Below are 15,754 nucleotides of genomic sequence, written 5' to 3'. Positions count from 1 at the left end.
TGAGCTCCTTCCACAAGTTTTCAATTGGGTTAAGGTCAGGAGACTGACTAGGCCACTCCAACACCTTGACTTTTTCCCTCTTGAACCAGGCCTTGGTTTTCTTGGCTGTGTGCTTTGGGTCGTTGTCTTGTTGGAAGATGAAATTACGACCCATCTTAAGATCCTTGATGGAGGAGCGGAGGTTCTTGGCCAAAATCTCCAGGTAGGCCGTGCTATCCATCTTCCCATGGATGCGGACCAGATGGCCAGGCCCCTTGTCTGATAAACAGCCCCACAGCATGATGCTGCCACCACCATGCTTGACTGTAGGGATGGTATTCTTTGGGTCGTATGCAGTGCCATCCAGTCTCCAAACGTCACGTGTGTGGTTGGCACCAAAGATCTCGATCTTGGTCTCATCAGACCATAGAACCTTGAACCAGTCTGTCTCAGAGTCCTCCAAGTGATCATGAGCAAACTGTAGACGAGCCTTGACATGACGCTTTGAAAGTAAAGGTACCATACAGGCTCGTCTGGAACGGAGACCATTGCGGTGGAGTACGTTACTTATAGTATTGACTGAAACCAATGTCCCCACTGCCATGAGATCTTCCCGGAGCTCCTTCCTTGTTGTCCTTGGGTTAGCCTTGACTCTTCGGACAAGCCTGGCCTCGGCACGGGAGGACACTTTCAAAGGCTGTCCAGGCCGTGGAAGGCTAACAGTAGTTCCATAAGCCTTCCACTTACGGATGATGCTCCCAACAGTGGAGACAGGTAGGCCCAACTCCTTGGAAAGGGTTTTGTACCCCTTGCCAGCCTTGTGACCCTCCACGATCTTGTCTCTGATGGCCTTGGAATGCTCCTTTGTCTTTCCCATGTTGACCATGTCTGAGTGCTGTTCACAAGTTTGGGGAGGGTCTTAAATAGTCAGAAAAGGCTGGCAAAAGAGATCTTTAATCCACACATGTGAAGCTCATTATTCTTGGTGCCTGAACTACTTCTTAATACTTTTGGGGGACCAAACAGAATTCTTGTGGTTTGAGGGGTAGAATAATAAATGACACTCTGAATTAACTTTTAACGTTTTTTAAAAAAAAAAAAAAAAAAAAAATTTGCTGCAGTGCATTTCCCACTTCCAGGCTGATCTACAGTACAAATGTCACAATGCCAAGTTACTTCCGCATGTGTCAACCAGCTAAATCTGCAGGGGGTTGAATACTACTTGTAGGCACTGTATACCCCTATAATACATGAGATGATATATACCCCTATAATACATGAGACTATGATATATACCCCTATAATACATGAGACTATGATATATACCCCTATAATATATGAGACTATGATATATACCCCTATAATATATGAGACTATGATATATACCCCTATAATACATGAGATTATGATATATCCCCTATAATATATGAGACTATGATATATACCCCTATAATACATGAGACTATTATATATACCCGTATAATACATGATATTATGATATACCCCTATCATACATGAGATGATATAATCCCCTATAATACATGAGATGATATATCCCCTATAATACATGAGACTATGATATATACCCCTATCATACATGAGATGATATATCCCCTATAATACATGAGATGATATATACCCCTATAATACATGAGATGATATATACCCCTATAATACATGAGACTATGATATATACCCCTATAATACATGAGATGATATATCCCCTATAATACATGAGATGATATATCCCCTATAATACATGAGATGATATATACCCCTATAATACATGAGACTATGATATATACCCCTATAATACATGAGACTATGATATATACCCCTATCATACATGAGATTATGATAATACCCCTGTAATACATGAGATTTTGATATATACCCCTATAATACATGAGACTATGATATATACCCCTATAATACATGAGACTATGATATATCCCCTATAATACATGAGACTATGATATATCCCCTATAATACATGAGACTATGATATATACCCCTATAATACATGAGACTATGATATATACCCCTATAATATATGAGACTATGATATATACCCCTATAATAAATGAGATGATATATACCCCTGTAATACATGAGACTATGATATATCCCCTTTAATACATGAGACTATGATATATCCCCTATAATATATGAGACGATGATATATACCCCTATAATACATGAGACTATGATATATCCCCTATAATATATGAGACTATGATATATACCTCTATAATACATGAGACTATTATATATACCCGTATAAAACATGATATTATGATATACCCCTATAATACATGAGCGTATGATATAATACATGAGATTATGATATACCCCTATAATACATGAGATGATATATACCCCTATAATACATGAGTGTATGATATAATCCCCTATAATACATGAGATTATGATATATACCCCTATAATACATGAGATTATGATATATACCCCTATAATACATGAGATTATGATATATACCCCTATAATACATGAGATTATGATATATACCCCTATAATACATGAGACTATGATATATACCTCTATAATATATGAGACTATGATATATACCCCTATAATACATGAGACTATGATATATCCCCTATAATACATGAGACTATGATATATACCCCTATAATACATGAGACTATGATATATACCTCTATAATACATGAGACTATGATATATACCTCTATAATACATGAGACTATGATATATACCTCTATAATACATGAGACTATGATATATACCCCTATAATACATGAGACTATGATATATACCTCTATAATACATGAGACTATGATATATACCCCTATAATACATGAGACTATGATATATACCCCTATTATGTATGAGACATTATATATATCCCTATAATACATGAGACTATGATATATACTCCTATAATACATGATATTATGATATACAGTTATATGAAAAAGTTTGGGCACCCCTATTAATCTTAAGCTTAATGTTTTATAAAAATTGGTGTTTTTGCAGCAGCTCTTTCAGTTTGATATATGTAATAACTGTTGGACACAGTAATGTTTCTGCCTTGAAATGAGGTTTATTGTACTAACAGAAAATGTGCAATCTGCATTCAAACAAAATTTGACAGGTGCATAAGTATGGGCACCCTTATCATTTTCTTGTTTTAAATACTCCTACCTACTTTTTACTGACTTACTAAAGCCCTTTTTCTGGTTTTGTAACCTCATTGAGCTTTGAACTTCATAGCCAGGTGTATGCAATCATGAGAAAAGCTACTTAAAGTGGCCACTTGCAAGTTGTTCTCTTGTTTGAATCTCCTCTGAAGAGTGGCATCATGGGCTCCTCAAAACAACTGTCAAATGATCTGAAAACAAAGATTATTCAACATAGTTGTCAGGGGAAGGATACAAAAAGCTGTCTCAGAGATTTAACCTGTCAGTTTCCACTGTGAGGAACATAGTAAGGAAATGGAAGAACACAGGGACAGTTCTTGTTAAGGCCAGAAGTGGCAGGCCAAGAAAAACATCAGAAAGGCAGAGAAGAAGAATGCTGAGATCAGTCAAGGACAATCCTCAGGCCACCTCCAGAGAGCTGCAGCATCAACTTGCTGCAGATGGTGTCACTGTGCATCGGTCAACTATACAACGCACTTTGCACAAGGAGAAGCTGTATGGGAGAATGATGCGAAAGAAGCCGTTTCTGCAAGCACGCCACAAACAGAGTCGGCTGAGGTATGGAAAAGCAAATTTGGAGAAGCCAATTTCTTTTTGGAAGAAGGTCCTGTGGACTGATGAAAAACACAGCATTCCAAGAAAAACACTTGCTACCCACAGTAAAATTTGGTGGAGGTTCCATCATGCTTTGGGGCTGTGTGGCCAATGCCGGCACCGGGAATCTTGTTAAAGTTGAGGGACGCATGGATTCCACTCAGTATCAGCAGATTCTTGACAATAATGTTCAAGAATCAGTGATAAAGTTGAAGTTACGCAGGGGATGGATCTTTCAGTAAGACAATGATCCAAAACACCGCTCCAAATCTACTCAGGAATTCATGCAGAGGAACAATTACAATGTTCTGGAATGGCCGTCCCAGTCCCCCGACCTGAATATCATTGAACATCTGTGGGATCATTTGAAGAGGCTGTCCATGCTCGGCGACCATCAAACTTAACTGAACTGGAATTGTTTTGTAAAGAGGAATGGTCAAAAATACCTTCATCCAGGATCCAGGAACTCATTAAAAGCTACAGGAAGCGACTAGAGGCAAAAGGAGGATCTACTAAATATTAATGTCACTTTTCTGGTGGGGTGCCCATACTTATGCACCTGTCACATTTTGTTTGAATGCAGATTGCACATTTTCTGTTAGTACAATAAACCTCATTTCAAGGCAGAAACATTACTGTGTCCAACAGTTATTACATATATCAAACTGGAAGAGCTGCTGCAAAAACACCAATTATAAGAAAACATTAAGCTTAAGATTAATAGGGGTGCCCAAACTTTTTCATATAACTGTATACCCCTATAATATGAGACTGATATATCCCCTATAATACATGAGACTATGATATATACCCCTATAATACATGAGACTATGATATATACCCCTGTAATACATGAGACTGATATATACCCCTATAATACATGAGACTATGATATATACCCCTATAATACATGAGACTATGATATATACCCCTATAATACATGAGACTATGATATATACCCCTATAATACATGGGATTATGATATATACCCCTATAATACATGAGATTGATATATACCCCTATAATACATTAGACTATGATATATACCCCTATAATATATGAGACTATGATATATACCTCTATAATACATGAGACTATTATATATACCCGTATAATACATGATATTATGATATACCCCTATAATACATGAGCGTATGATATAATACATGAGATTATGATATACCCCTATAATACATGAGATGATATATACCCCTATAATACATGAGTGTATGATATAATCCCCTATAATACATGAGATTATGATATATACCCCTATAATACATGAGATTATGATATATACCCCTATAATACATGAGATTATGATATATACCCCTATAATACATGAGATTATGATATATACCCCTATAATATATGAGACTATGATATATACCCCTATAATACATGAGACTATGATATATACCCCTATAATACATGAGACTATGATATATACCTCTATAATACATGAGACTATGATATATACCTCTATAATACATGAGACTATGATATATACCCCTATAATACATGAGACTATGATATATACCCCTATTATGTATGAGACATTATATATATCCCTATAATACATGAGACTATGATATATACTCCTATAATACATGATATTATGATATACAGTTATATGAAAAAGTTTGGGCACCCCTATTAATCTTAAGCTTAATGTTTTATAAAAATTGGTGTTTTTGCAACAGCTCTTTCAGTTTGGTATATGTAATAACTGTTGGACACAGTAATGTTTCTGCCTTGAAATGAGGTTTATTGTGCTAACAGAAAATGTGCAATCTGCATTCAAACAAAATTTGACAGGTGCATAAGTATGGGCACCCTTATCATTTTCTTGTTTTAAATACTCCTACCTACTTTTTACTGACTTACTAAAGCCCTTTTTCTGGTTTTGTAACCTCATTGAGCTTTGAACTTCATAGCCAGGTGTATGCAATCATGAGAAAAGCTACTTAAAGTGGCCACTTGCAAGTTGTTCTCTTGTTTGAATCTCCTCTGAAGAGTGGCATCATGGGCTCCTCAAAACAACTGTCAAATGATCTGAAAACAAAGATTATTCAACATAGTTGTCAGGGGAAGGATACAAAAAGCTGTCTCAGAGATTTAACCTGTCAGTTTCCACTGTGAGGAACATAGTAAGGAAATGGAAGAACACAGGGACAGTTCTTGTTAAGGCCAGAAGTGGCAGGCCAAGAAAAACATCAGAAAGGCAGAGAAGAAGAATGCTGAGATCAGTCAAGGACAATCCTCAGGCCACCTCCAGAGAGCTGCAGCATCAACTTGCTGCAGATGGTGTCACTGTGCATCGGTCAACTATACAACGCACTTTGCACAAGGAGAAGCTGTATGGGAGAATGATGCGAAAGAAGCCGTTTCTGCAAGCACGCCACAAACAGAGTCGGCTGAGGTATGCAAAAGCACATTTGGAGAAGCCAATTTCTTTTTGGAAGAAGGTCCTGTGGACTGATGAAACCAAGATTGAGTTGTTTGGTCATACAAAAAGGCGTTATGCATGGCGGCAAAAAAACACAGCATTCCAAGAAAAACACTTGCTACCCACAGTAAAATTTGGTGGAGGTTCCATCATGCTTTGGGGCTGTGTGGCCAATGCCGGCACCGGGAATCTTGTTAAAGTTGAGGGACGCATGGATTCCACTCAGTATCAGCAGATTCTTGACAATAATGTTCAAGAATCAGTGATAAAGTTGAAGTTACGCAGGGGATGGATCTTTCAGTAAGACAATGATCCAAAACACCGCTCCAAATCTACTCAGGCATTCATGCAGAGGAACAATTACAATGTTCTGGAATGGCCATCCCAGTCCCCAGACCTGAATATCATTGAACATCTGTGGGATCATTTGAAGAGGGCTGTCCATGCTCGGCGACCATCAAACTTAACTGAACTGGAATTGTTTTGTAAAGAGGAATGGTCAAAAATACCTTCATCCAGGATCCAGGAACTCATTAAAAGCTACAGGAAGCGACTACAGGCAAAAGGAGGATCTACTAAATATTAATGTCACTTTTCTGGTGGGGTGCCCATACTTATGCACCTGTCAAATTTTGTTTGAATGCAGATTGCACATTTTCTGTTAGTACAATAAACCTCATTTCAAGGCAGAAACATTACTGTGTCCAACAGTTATTACATAGATCAAACTGAAAGAGCTGCTGCAAAAACACCAATTTATATAAAACATTAAGTTTAAGATTAATAGGGGTGCCCAAACTTTTTCATATAACTGTATACCCCTATAATATGAGACTATGATATATCCCCTATAATACATGAGACTATGATATATACCCCTATAATACATGAGACTATGATATATACCCCTGTAATACATGAGACTATGATATATACCCCTATAATACATGAGACTATGATATATACCCCTATAATACATGAGACTATGATATATACCCCTATAATACATGAGACTATGATATATACCCCTATAATACATGGGATTATGATATATACCCCTATAATACATGAGATTGATATATACCCCTATAATACATTAGACTATGATATATACCCCTATAATACATTAGACTATGATATATACCCCTATAATACATGAGACTATGATATATACCCCTATAATACATGAGACTATGATATATACCCCTATAATACATGAGACTATGATATATACCCCTATAATACATGAGACTATGATATATACCCCTATAATACATGAGACTATGATATATACCCCTATCATACATGAGATTATGATATATACCCCTATAATACATTAGACTATGATATATACCCCTATAATACATGAGACTAAGATATATACCCCTATAATACATGAGACTATGATATATACCCCTATAATACATGAGACTATGATATATACCCCTATCATACATGAGATTATGATATATACCCCTATAATACATTAGACTATGATATATACCCCTATAATACATGAGATTATGATATATACCCCTATAATACATGAGACTATGATATATACCCCTATCATACATGAGATTATGATATATACCCCTATAATACATGAGACTATGATATATACCCCTATAATACATGAGACTATGATATATACCCCTATAATACATGAGACTATGATATATACCCCTATAATACATGGTATTATGATATGCCCCTATAATACATGAGACTATGATATATACCCCTATAATACATTAGACTATGATATATACCCCTATAATACATTAGACTATGATATATACCCCTATCATACATGAGATTATGATATATCCCCTATAATACATGAGACTATGATATATACCCCTATAATACATGAGATTGATATATACCCCTATAATACATGAGACTATGATATATACCCCTATAATACATGAGACTATGATATATACCCCTATAATACATGAGACTATGATATATACCCCTATCATACATGAGATTATGATATATCCCCTATAATACATGAGACTATGATATATACCCCTATAATACATGAGATTGATATATACCCCTATAATACATTAGACTATGATATATACCCCTATAATACATTAGACTATGATATATACCCCTATAATACATGAGACTATGATATATACCCCTATAATACATGAGACTATGATATATACCCCTATAATACATGAGATTGATATATACCCCTATAATACATTAGACTATAATCTATACCCCTATAATACATGAGACTATGATATATACCCCTATAATACATGAGACTATGATATATACCCCTATAATACATGAGACTATGATATATACCCCTATAATACACGATACTATGATATATACCCCTATAATACATGAGACTATGATATATACCCCTATAATACATGAGACTATGATATATACCCCTATAATACATGAGACTATGATATATACCCCTATAATACATGGGATTATGATATATACCCCTATAATACATGGTATTATGATATGCCCCTATAATACATGGGATTATGATATACCCCTATAATACATGAGATTGATATATACCCCTATAATACATTAGACTATGATATATACCCCTATCATACATGAGACTATGATATATACCCTATAATACATGAGACTATGATATATACCCCTATCATACATGAGACTATGATATATACCTCTATAATACATGAGACTATGATATATACCTCTATAATACATGAGACTATGATATATACCCCTATAATACATGAGACTATGATATATACCTCTATAATACATGAGACTATGATATATACCTCTATAATACATGAGACTATGATATATACCCCTATAATACATGAGATGATATATACCCCTATAATACATGAGACTATGATATATACCTCTATAATACATGAGACTATGATATATACCTCTATAATACATGAGACTATGATATATACCCCTATAATACATGAGACTATGATATATACCTCTATAATACATGAGACTATGATATATACCCCTATAATACATGAGACTATGATATATACCTCTATAATACATAAGACTATGATATATACCCCTATAATACATGAGACTATGATATATACCTCTATAATACATGAGACTATGATATATACCCCTATAATACATGAGACTATGATATATACCCCTATAATACATGAGACTATGATATATACCCCTATAATACATGAGACTATGATATATACCCCTATAATACATGAGACTATGATATATACCCCTATAATACATGAGACTATGATATATACCCCTATAATACATGAGACTATGATATATACCTCTATAATACATGGGATTATGATATATACCCCTATAATACATGAGACTATGATATATACCTCTATAATACATAAGACTATGATATATACCCCTATAATACATGAGACTATGATATATACCTCTATAATACATGAGACTATGATATATACCCCTATAATACATGAGACTATGATATATACCCCTATCATACATGAGATTATGATATATACCCCTATAATACATGAGACTATGATATATACCCCTATAATACATGAGACTATGATATATACCCCTATAATACATGAGACTATGATATATACCTCTATAATACATGAGACTATGATATATACCCCTATAATACATGAGACTATGATATATACCTCTATAATACATGAGATTATGATATATACCCCTATAATACATGAGACTATGATATATACCCCTATAATACATGAGACTATGATATATACCCCTATAATACATGAGACTATGATATATACCTCTATAATACATGAGACTATGATATATACCCCTATAATACATGAGACTATGATATATACCTCTATAATACATGAGATTATGATATATACCCCTATAATACATGAGACTATGATATATACCCCTATCATACATGAGACTATGATATATACCCCTATAATACATGAGACTATGATATATACCCCTATAATACATGAGACTATGATATATACCTCTATAATACATGAGACTATGATATATACCCCTATAATACATGAGACTATGATATATACCTCTATAATACATGAGACTATGATATATACCTCTATAATACATGAGACTATGATATATACCTCTATAATACATGAGACTATGATATATCCCCTATAATACATGAGACTATGATATATACCCTATAATACATGAGACTATGATATATACCTCTATAATACATGAGACTATGATATATACCTCTATAATACATGAGACTATGATATATACCTCTATAATACATGAGACTATGATATATACCCCTATAATACATGAGACTATGATATATACCTCTATAATACATGGGATTATGATATATACCCCTATAATACATGGGATTATGATATATACCCCTATAATACATGGGATTATGATATATACCCCTATAATACATGGGATTATGATATATACCCCTATAATACATGGGATTATGATATATACCCCTATAATACATGAGACTATGATATATACCTCTATAATACATGAGACTATGATATATACCCCTATAATACATGAGACTATGATATATACCCCTATAATACATGAGACTATGATATATACCCTATAATACATGGGATTATGATATATACCCCTATAATACATGAGACTATGATATATACCTCTATAATACATGAGACTATGATATATACCCCTATAATACATGAGACTATGATATATACCCTATAATACATGGGATTATGATATATACCCCTATAATACATGAGACTATGATATATACCCCTATAATACATGAGACTATGATATATACCCCTATAATACATGAGACTATGATATATACCCCTATAATACATGAGACTATGATATATACCCTATAATACATGGGATTATGATATATACCCCTATAATACATGAGACTATGATATATACCCCTATAATACATGGGATTATGATATATACCCCTATAATACATGGGATTATGATATATACCCCTATAATACATGAGACTATGATATATACCCCTATAATACATGAGACTATGATATATACCCTATAATACATGGGATTATGATATATACCCCTATAATACATGAGACTATGATATATACCCCTATAATACATGAGACTATGATATATACCCTATAATACATGGGATTATGATATATACCCCTATAATACATGAGACTATGATATATACCTCTATAATACATGAGACTATGATATATACCCCTATAATACATGAGACTATGATATATACCTCTATAATATATGAGACTATGATATATACCCCTATAATACATGAGACTATGATATATACCCCTATAATACATGAGACTATGATATATACCCCTATAATACATGAGACTATGATATATACCTCTATAATACATGAGACTATGATATATACCTCTATAATACATGAGACTATGATATATACCTCTATAATACATGAGACTATGATATATACCTCTATAATATATGAGACTATGATATATACCCCTATAATACATGAGATTATGATATATACCCCTATAATATATGAGACTATGATATATACCCCTATAATACATGAGACTATGATATATACCTCTATAATACATGAGACTATGATATATACCTCTATAATACATGAGACTATGATATATACCTCTATAATACATGAGACTATGATATATACCTCTATAATACATGAGACTATGATATATACCCCTATAATACATGAGACTATGATATATACCCCTATAATACATGAGACTATGATATATACCCCTATAATACATGAGACTATGATATATACCTCTATAATACATGAGACTATGATATATACCTCTATAATACATGAGACTATGATATATACCCCTATAATACATGAGACTATGATATATACCTCTATAATACATGAGACTATGATATATACCTCTATAATACATGAGACTATGATATATACCTCTATAATACATGAGACTATGATATATACCCCTATAATACATGAGACTATGATATATACCTCTATAATACATGAGACTATGATATATACCTCTATAATACATGAGACTATGATATATACCTCTATAATACATGAGACTATGATATATACCCCTATAATACATGAGACTATGATATATACCCCTATAATACATGAGACTATGATATATACCTCTATAATACATGAGACTATGATATATACCTCTATAATACATGAGACTATGATATATACCCCTATAATACATGAGACTATGATATATACCTCTATAATATATGAGACTATGATATATACCCCTATAATACATGAGACTATGATATATACCTCTATAATACATGAGACTATGATATATACCCCTATAATACATGAGACTATGATATATACCCTATAATACATGAGACTATGATATATACCCCTATAATACATGAGACTATGATATATACCCCTATAATATATGAGACTATGATATATACCTCTATAATACATGAGACTATGATATATACCTCTATAATACATGAGACTATGATATATACCTCTATAATACATGAGACTATGATATATCCCCTATAATACATGAGACTATGATATATACCTCTATAATACATGAGACTATGATATATACCTCTATAATACATGAGACTATGATATATACCTCTATAATACATGAGACTATGATATATACCCCTATCATACATGAGACTATGATATATACCTCTATAATACATGAGACTATGATATATACCCCTATCATACATGATACTATGATATATACCCCTATAATATATGAGACTATGATATATACCCCTATAATATATGAGACTATGATATATACCTCTATAATACATGAGACTATGATATATACCCCTATAATACATGAGACTATGATATATACCCCTATAATATATGAGACTATGATATATACCTCTATAATACATGAGACTATGATATATACCTCTATAATACATGAGACTATGATATATCCCCTATAATACATGAGACTATGATATATACCCTATAATACATGAGACTATGATATATACCCCTATAATACATGAGACTATGATATATACCCCTATAATACATGAGACTATGATATATACCCTATAATACATGAGACTATGATATATACCCCTATAATACATGAGACTATGATATATACCTCTATAATATATGAGACTATGATATATACCCCTATAATACATGAGACTATGATATATACCCCTATAATACATGAGACTATGATATATACCTCTATAATACATGAGACTATGATATATACCCCTATAATACATGAGACTATGATATATACCTCTATAATATATGAGACTATGATATATACCCCTATAATACATGAGACTATGATATATACCCCTATAATACATGAGACTATGATATATACCCCTATAATACATGAGACTATGATATATACCCCTATAATACATGAGACTATGATATATACCCCTATAATACATGAGACTATGATATATACCTCTATAATACATGAGACTATGATATATACCTCTATAATACATGAGACTATGATATATACCTCTATAATACATGAGACTATGATATATACCCCTATAATACATGAGATTATGATATATACCCCTATAATATATGAGACTATGATATATACCCCTATAATACATGAGACTATGATATATACCCCTATAATACATGAGACTATGATATATACCCCTATAATACATGAGACTATGATATATACCTCTATAATACATGGGATTATGATATATACCCCTATAATACATGGGATTATGATATACCCCTATAACTATAATACAGTAGATAACACTATAACGCATAAATCTGTGTTACACATTGATGAAATATAATAAGAACATTATCAGATCTCATTGCTTTCCAGTGTTCAGAGCTGATGATACAGGAGCTTGGGATTGCTATATACTGCTATATACCTCGCGAGAACAACGTACGCTGCCATTCACATTCTAACAGATAAAACCATAAGACACACCATTATCATTTTGCTCAAGGAGGGTCCAGTAATTTAGATTATTTTCTTCCAGATAAGCCCGACCCCCCCGCGGGTCAGCCATGTGCATCGGAAATGAAAGGTTCTGCGCTCACTTTGTCATGGTATGGACCGACCTACGATGGCGGCAGCGTGGTGCAGTCCTACACGGTGGAGATCTGGGACTCTGCAGAGAAGTCCTGGTCGGACCTGCCGCAGTGCAGGAGCACCTCCTACCACGTGGAGAATTTACTGCACGACCGGGAGTACAAATTCCGGGTACGAGCCACCAACGTGCACGGGACCAGCGAGCCCAGCCAGGAGTCCGACCCGGTGGCCTATAAAGAGAAGGTGGAAGGTGACCGCTCATTTGTGTCGTCACATTATATCGTACTAGTGCTATATAAACTACAGGAAATGTATTGTGTCACCTGGTGTTTAGATGCCATATATTCTCCTACCACGCTCATCTGCATGGAGGCTCATTGTCAGGATGACGTGGATAATTTCATTTTCTCTTTTTTGCAGAACGTAAAGATGAAGCTGAAGTTTCGGATGACGGTGAGTTGTGAATATTGATCCGTTTGGTATCAGAGGTCGTATGATGATGTCACTCCTGTATGATGTAACCCAAGATTTGTGGAGAAGTGATAATGTTGCTCCTTTCTATTTCGCAGAGGACAAGGAGACCGAGCCGGAATACCGAGACGTCGTTATAAACACCGCACAGAAGGTGGCCGACTTCTACGATGTGGAGGAACGGTTGGGAACGTGAGTGTAAAACTGCGCCACCCGCTGAGCATGACGAGCCGCTGTCACTCACATGTCCGCACACAGCTCTGCTGATTGCATGAGCCGTCAGGTTCAGGAAGAACCACCATGTGCACCCCCAAATCCAAAAGGGTTGGAAAAGTTAAATAACACAGGAATGTGATGATCCAGAAATCTCTTATCTCCATGTTTTATCACAGAGAACAGATCAGACCTTGGACAATTTCCTATTTCATCTGATCAATTACTTCATTTAGAATCTGATGGCAGCGACGCATCTGGGAACAGTTGTTTGCGGGCCGTGTCCCCCATTGTTCCTGGGCTATGCTCCCCACTGTGGCCGTACCATGTCCTCCATTGTTCCCGGGCGGGCCGTGTCCCCCATTGTTCCTGGGCTATGCTCCCCACTGTGGCCGTACCATGTCCTCCATTGTTCCCGGGCGGGCCGTGTCCCCCATTGTGCCTGGGCTATGCTCCCCACTGTGGCCGTACCATGTCCTCCATTGTTCCCGGGCGGTGCCGTGTCCCCCATTGTGCTTGGGCCATGCTCCCCACTGTGGCCGTACCATGTCCTCCATTGTTCCCGGGCGGGCCGTGTCCCCCATTGTGCCTGGGCTATGCTCCCCACTGTGACCGTACCATGTCCTCCATTGTTCCCGGGCGGTGCCGTGTCCCCCATTGTGCCTGGGCTATGCTCCCCACTGTGGCCGTACCATGTCCTCCATTGTTCCCGGGCGGGCCGTGTCCCCCATTGTGCCTGGGCCATGCTCCCCACTGTGGCCGTACCATGTCCTCCATTG

At 35.1% G+C, this 15,754-nt stretch overlaps 1 protein-coding gene across 7 annotated transcripts in view; it reads left to right on the top strand.

Annotated features, from left to right (window-relative positions):
- MYLK (myosin light chain kinase) overlaps positions 1-15,754 on the top strand; it is a 471,929-nt gene that overhangs the window by 395,242 nt on the left and 60,933 nt on the right. For all 7 annotated transcript variants that reach the window (XM_073647529.1, XM_073647527.1, XM_073647531.1 and 4 more), the window contains 3 exons: positions 14,239-14,541; positions 14,712-14,744; positions 14,861-14,954. In XM_073647529.1, coding sequence (XP_073503630.1) covers positions 14,239-14,541; positions 14,712-14,744; positions 14,861-14,954 — 430 coding nt within the window. The remainder of the gene's footprint in view (positions 1-14,238; positions 14,542-14,711; positions 14,745-14,860; positions 14,955-15,754) is intronic.

This window comes from Phyllobates terribilis, unplaced genomic scaffold (genome assembly GCF_046119375.1).
Source record: "Phyllobates terribilis strain yellow unplaced genomic scaffold, ASM4611937v1 Scaffold_9__5_contigs__length_417890890, whole genome shotgun sequence".
Taxonomy (NCBI): domain Eukaryota; kingdom Metazoa; phylum Chordata; class Amphibia; order Anura; family Dendrobatidae; genus Phyllobates; species Phyllobates terribilis.
The sequence above is the reverse complement of the archived record's forward strand: the minus strand, read 5'-3'. Positions and strand labels throughout refer to the sequence as shown.